The sequence below is a fragment of the Salvelinus alpinus genome, chromosome 1, assembly GCF_045679555.1.
Source record: "Salvelinus alpinus chromosome 1, SLU_Salpinus.1, whole genome shotgun sequence".
NCBI classification, from domain to species: Eukaryota; Metazoa; Chordata; class Actinopteri; order Salmoniformes; family Salmonidae; genus Salvelinus; species Salvelinus alpinus.
This window is the reverse complement of record NC_092086.1, coordinates 116,476,806-116,483,724: the sequence shown is the minus strand read 5'-3', so window position 1 is coordinate 116,483,724 and position 6,919 is coordinate 116,476,806. Positions and strand designations below refer to the sequence as shown.

At 40.3% G+C, this 6,919-nt stretch overlaps 1 protein-coding gene across 2 annotated transcripts in view; it reads left to right on the top strand.

The window, feature by feature from the left end:
* The window catches only part of LOC139539473 (angiopoietin-1 receptor-like), a 65,197-nt gene extending 58,627 nt beyond the window's left edge, over nt 1-6,570 (top strand). For both annotated transcript variants that reach the window (XM_071342463.1, XM_071342454.1), the window contains exons 21-26: nt 845-958; nt 1,523-1,593; nt 2,888-2,928; nt 4,531-4,627; nt 5,415-5,514; nt 5,731-6,570. In XM_071342463.1, coding sequence (XP_071198564.1) covers nt 845-958; nt 1,523-1,593; nt 2,888-2,928; nt 4,531-4,627; nt 5,415-5,514; nt 5,731-5,805 — 498 coding nt within the window. In that variant the 3' untranslated portion in view covers nt 5,806-6,570. The remainder of the gene's footprint in view (nt 1-844; nt 959-1,522; nt 1,594-2,887; nt 2,929-4,530; nt 4,628-5,414; nt 5,515-5,730) is intronic.
* Nucleotides 6,571-6,919: the final 349 nt, after the last annotated feature.

The following is a 6,919-nucleotide window of genomic DNA, read 5'->3' as shown; positions in this document are numbered from 1 at the left end:
AGTACTGGAGACGTGGCCCGAGGCATCGACTACCTGGCTCAGAAACAGGTCAGTACTGGAGACGTGGCCCGAGGCATCGACTACCTGGCTCAGAAACAGGTCAGTACTGGAGACGTAGCCCGAGGCATCGACTACCTGGCTCAGAAACAGGTCAGTACTGGAGACGTGGCCCGAGGCACTGACTACCTGGTTTAGAAACAGGTCAGTACTGAAGACGTGGCCCGAGGTATAGACCAAACTGATCTGGGACCAGACTAGGTACATCTCAAACTGATCTGGGACCAGACTAGGTACAGCCCAAACTGATCTGGGACCAGACTAGGTACAGCCCAAACTAATCTGGGCCCAGACTAGGTACAGACCAAACTAATCTGGGACCAGACTAGGTACAGCCCAAACTGATCTGGGACCAGACTAGGTACAGCCCAAACTGATCTGGGACCAGACTAGGTACAGCCCAAACTGATCTGGGACCAGACTAGGTACAGCCCAAACTAATCTGGGCCCAGACTAGGTACAGCCCAAACTAATCTGGGCCCAGACTAGGTACAGCCCAAACTAATCTGGGCCCAGACTAGGTACAGACCAAACTAATCTGGGACCAGACTAGGTACAGCCCAAACTGATCTGGGACCAGACTAGGTACAGCCCAAACTGATCTGGGACCAGACTAGGTACAGCCCAAACTAATCTGGGACCAGGCTAAATCAGTGCCTTTTTTATGTTTCAGATCCCAGAGACAAGAGAGTGTGCTTTTAGTCATAACATCCCATAAACGTAGCACATACTGTAGGATTTATTCTTGTGAGTTGTATATGCTGACCAGATCTCTTGTGATTTCTAGTTTATCCACAGAGACCTGGCAGCCAGAAACATCCTGGTAGGAGAGAACTTTGTGGCCAAGATAGCCGACTTCGGTCTGTCCAGAGGTCAGGAGGTCTATGTGAAGAAGACGATGGTAAGAGTCTCTGAAGCTGAAAAAACTTAATGTCGACATAAATCACAAGGGTTTTATACTATGAAATCATATGATCCTCTCAGGCCGCTGTGTGAACAAACAGAAGCCTACCTTCCAGTTGGGGAGAGGCACACGCCAGGGCTGCCCACTATTACCACTCTTATTAGCTTTAGTTAAGTTTAGTTTATTAATTCGACCATTTAAAAAAAACAAGCACACAAAACTTAAAAGCCGTACATGCACATTAATAAAATCATGGAGGCTAACACACAATACAGTCTGGGTCTTATTTCCATCGTGGTCCTCTTGAGACAAGATGGCTGGATAAGATCCAACACAGTTAAACACGGTGTGGCAGTGAAATACTAAAACAAAAACAGAGAAGAAGAACATCTCTCTCATCATTCCAGTTACATCAAAGGGGTTATTCATATGGGCACAGAGGACATCAAACATATTTTTACTTTATTAAAATTATTATTAATTATTATATTATTATTATTATTACTTTATTGGTGCTAAATCTTTATTGACAAAGACATCTTTACTGTGTGTGACTCACAGGGACGATTACCTGTCAGGTGGATGGCCATAGAATCACTGAACTACAGTGTCTACACCACCAACAGTGACGTGTAAGTACTGCATCTTTCAAACGACAAGTTTTTTTTATTTTTTTTATGGAAGTGGAATGTTCTAGAAGGGTCCAGACACCTTTTTTGTGATTTCACTAGTTTTTGTGAAACTTACCCTAAACAGCAAATCACTTCCTCATCCTTGTTGTGTAGTATGGGGGCCCCTGAAAAATCATCAACGAAGGCTCCCAAAAACACCCAAAAAACATCCTTTTAGAAACGGCAAAGCTCTCAGAACAGTGATGCAGGTCTTCGTTAATTAAGCTGTTTCATACCGAATACGTTAAAACTGTTTCATACCGAATACGTTAAGCTGTTTCATACCGAATACGTTAAAACTGTTTCATACCGAATACGTTAAAACTGTTTCATACCGAATACGTTAAAACTGTTTCATACCGAATACGTTAAAACTGTTTCATACCGAATACGTTAAAACTGTTTCATACCGAATACGTTAAAACTGTTTCATACCGAATACGTTAAAACTGTTTCATACCGAATACGTTAAAACTGTTTCATACCGAATACGTTAAAACTGTTTCATACCGAATACGTTAAAACTGTTTCATACCGAATACGTTAAAACTGTTTCATACCGAATACGTTAAGCTGTTTCATACCGAATACGTTAAAACTGTTTCATACAGAACTTTATATTCCAGTTCCAAAATAATGAAACTATCATCTAAACACTGGTAGTGACAGCTGCACAATGAACTTTAAAATACAGTTACACTATATGGACTGACTGTGTACACTGATTTCATCTCTATCACCTCTCTCTCTCCTCTCTCTCTCTCTCTCTCTCTCTCTCTCTCTCTCTCTCTCTCTCTCTCGCTCTCTCGCTCTCTCGCTCTCTCGCTCTCTCGCTCTCTCTCTCTCTCTCTCTCTCTCTCTCTCTCTCTCTCTCTCTCTCTCTCTCTCTCTCTCTCTCTCTCTCTCTCTCTCTCTCTCTCTCTCGCTCTCTCTCTCTCTCTCTCTCTCTCGCTCTCTCTCTCTCTCGCTCTCTCTCTCTCTCGCTCTCTCTCTCTCTCTCTCTCTCTCTCTCTCTCTCTCTCTCTCTCTCTCTCTCTCTCTCTCTCTCTTCCCCTTCTCTCTCTCTCTCTCTCTCTCTCTCTCTCTCTCTCTCTCTCTCCTCTCTCTCTCTCTCTCTCTCTCTCTCCTCTCTCTCTCTCTTCCCCTTCTCTCTCTCTCCTCTCTCTCTCTCTTCCCCTTCTCTCTCTCTCCTCTCTCTCTCTCTTCCCCTTCTCTCTCTCTCTCTCCTCTCTCTCTCTTCCCCTTCTCTCTCCAGATGGTCTTATGGTGTACTTCTCTGGGAGATCGTCAGTTTAGGTTTGTATTCAGGATAATTAGGTTTGTATCCAGGATGATTAGGTTTGTTTTCAGAGTAATTAGGTTTGTATTCAGGATAATTAGGTTTGTATCCAGGATAATTAGTTTTAAATCCAGGATAATTAGGTTTGTATCCAGGATAATTAAGTTTGTATCCAGGATAATTAAGTTTGTATCCAGGATAATTAGGTTTGTATCCAGGATAATTAGGTTTGTATCCAGGATAATTAAGTTTGTATCCAGGATAATTAGGTTTGTATTCAGGATAATTAGGTTTGTATCCAGGATAATTAGTTTTAAATCCAGGATAATTAGGTTTGTATCCAGGATAATTAAGTTTGTATCCAGGATAATTAGGTTTTTATTCAGGATAATTAGGTTTGTATCCAGGATAATTAGGTTTAAATCCAGGATAATTAGGTTTAAATCCAGGATAATTAGGTTTGTATCCAGGATAATTAGGTTTGTATCCAGGATAATTAGGTTTGTTTTCAGGGTAATTAGGTTTGTTTTCAGGGTAATTAGATTTGTTTTCAGGATAATTAGGTTTGTATCCAGGATAATTAGGTTTGTATCCAGGATAATTAGGTTTGTATCCAGGATGATTAGGTTTGTATCCAGGATAATTAGGTTTGTTTTCAGAGTAATTAGGTTTGTATCCAGGATGATTAGGTTTGTATCCAGGATAATTAGGTTTGTTTTCAGGGTAACTAGGTTTGTTTTCAGGGTAACTAGGTTTGTTTTCAGGGTAACTAGGTTTGTTTTCAGGGTAACTAGGTTTGTTTTCAGGATAACTAGGTTTGTATCCAGGATAATTAGGTTTGTTTTCAGGATAATTAGGTTTGTTTTCAGGATAACTAGGTTTTTATTCAGGATAATTAGGTTTGTATCCAGGATAATTAGGTTTGTTTTCAGGATAATTAGGTTTGTTTTCAGGATAATTAGGTTTGTTTTCAGGGTAACTAGGTTTGTTTTCGGGTAACTAGGTTTGTATTCAGGGTAACTAGGTTTGTATTCAGGGTAACTAGGTTTGTTTTCAGGGTAACTAGGTTTGTTTTCAGGATAACTAGGTTTGTTTTCAGGGTAACTAGGTTTGTATCCAGGATAATTAGGTTTGTTTTCAGAATAATTAGGTTTGTTTTCAGGATAATTAGGTTTGTTTTCAGGGTAACTAGGTTTGTATTCAGGGTAACTAGGTTTGTTTTCAAGGTAACTAGGTTTGTATCCAGGATAATTAGGTTTTTATTCAGGATAATTAGGTTTGTATCCAGGATAATTAGGTTTGTATCCAGGATAATTAGGTTTAAATCCATGGTAACTAGGTTTGTATCCAGGATAATTAGGTTTGTATCCAGGATAATTAGGTTTAAATCCATGGTAACTAGGTTTGTATCCAGGATAATTAGGTTTAAATCCATGGTAACTAGGTTTGTATCCAGGATAATTAGGTTTAAATCCATGGTAACTAGGTTTGTATCCAGGATAAAAATCTACAATATTGACAATGGATTAGAAGTGCAGCCTGATACGTCCAGTGTGTGTACATGACTGTGTGTGCGTCTTATCATGTAGAGTGTATTTTGTGTTGACCTGTGTAATCAGGAGGTACTCCGTACTGTGGGATGACGTGTGCAGAGCTGTATGAAAAACTCCCTCAGAGCTACCGGCTGGAGAAACCACTCAACTGTGACGATGAGGTGTAAGTAGTCTGGAGATGGCAGTCTAATCAGGGCTCTGCTGAAGACTCTGACGGTGAACATCAGAGAATATAGAGACACACAGGATACAGAGACACACAGGATACAGAGACACACAGGATACAGAGACACACAGGATACAGAGACACACAGGATACAGAGATATACAGGATACAGAGATATACAGGAACAGAGATACACAGAATACAGAGACACACAGAGTAGAGACACACAGAATATAGAGACACACAGGATACAGAGATACACAGGAGATACCTAGGATAGGATAAAGTAATCCTTCTAACCCCGCCCCCCCCCCCTTAAAAGAGTTAGATGCACTATTGTAAAGTGGTTGTTCCACTGGATATCATAAGGTGAATGCACCAATTTGTAAGTCGCTCTGGATAAGAGCGTCTGCTAAATGACTTAAATGTAAATGTAATACAGGAACAGAGACACACAGAATATAGAGACACACAGGATACAGAGACACACAGGATACAGAGACACACAGAGTAGAGAGACACACAGAGTAGAGAGACACGCAGAATATAGAGACACACAGGATACAGAGACACACAGGATACAGAGACACACAGGATACAGAGACACACAGAGTAGAGACACGCAGAATACAGAGACACGCAGGATACAGAGACACGCATGAAGGAAACAGAATGATAAGGATACAGTTTTAAAAACATTTAAAAAATACGTTCAAATCAGATTCAAGTTTATTTGCGGTATGTATTAAAACCGTATACCACCCCTCTCCTGTGTTGTGTCCAGGTATGACCTTATGCGTCAGTGCTGGAGAGAAAAGCCCTACGAAAGACCATCGTTCCAACAGATACTGGTCTCTCTCAACAGGATGCTGGAGGAGAGGAAGGTAAAACACACTTTATTTTTTACTCATTCATCTACTCCGTCATTGGTTAAAAAAATAAAAAAAACACATAGGACATTCAGCAGAGGATTTGAAGTTACAGTAGGAAGTAGTAGCCACAACGTAGGTAACAAGGGATGACAGTAGCCCATTTCTCTATCAGTTAATTAAGTACATAACACTATTTCTCTTCCTGTTCCTGTTTCCTGTTGTTTCTAGACATATGTCAACACCACCCTGTATGAGAAGTTCACCTATGCTGGTATCGATTGCTCTGCAGAAGAAGCTGGATAACCTTGTGCTCAGCCAAAAACTACAGTACAAGTATTCCACTATCACCGAGTTGTACGGAGAATTATAAAGTTACATGGTTTAAGAAATCCTCTTACAAGGGATTCACAGACTAGTATTTTGCGCATATTGTGTATTCCAAGTTATGTGCTAACTTTGTCCAATCATAAAACTGACTTTCAAAACGGTAATCATTGTTGTTAAGATGTTTTGTTGTTGTTGTTGATTCTTCTGTTCTGATGAACCGTCCACCCTATTCCCCATACCGTATAGTGCACTACCTAGGGGCCCTGGTCAAAAGTAGTGCACTGGAAAGGGAATAGTGCCATTTGGGACCCAGACTATGATAGTCGCCGGCTGACCGATAACAACAGTGTAACTGTTGACCTTACAGATGTAGGATCTTAATTTGAGCGAGTTTGCTACGGCTGGAAAATAATCCTGCAGCAACAGGAAATGTGAATTATTACGTGGGTTATAATACATTTTTCATGAGGGCAAATCAAGTCTCACATTTTAAAGTGGAAATTAAAAAATGTAGAAGCCTTTTTAAACCTTGAATATACACTACAAGGTTGCATTTCCAGCTGTGGAGGAAAATTCCCAACAACAAAAAAGTGATCAAATGAAGATCCTTCATCTGTATAGTGTAACATACACGGCAGCCTGCTGTAATATCAGATGTAAATGTCTTTAAGAAACCATTACTTAGAAAGAAAATGGTATCCTTAAAATTAAAACGTTTTGTGATTAAAATCTTATCTGTGATGTATGACTTGTGTGATACTTTTTTAAAAACAAATTACAAAAGAGATGAGTGCAACAAAGCATACCACCGAATAATAAAGCAGTACACTATTATTTCATGGCACAAGTCAGTAATACTGGAGTTAGTCTGTCCTTCTTTCTATCCATTTTATATCCAGATAGTTCAGGATAGGTCAGTGTTCCTGGGTTGAGTGTCCAGTAGAAATCCAGTCTGTATCTGTCTGTTACCCCCACGGTCTCCTCGCAGGGTTTTCTGTCTGCTACAGGACTGTCCCTAGTCTCTGGGTCACTCTGTGGTCTGATTCCACAGGGCTGTTCCTAGTCTCTGGGTCACTGTGGTCTGAGTCCA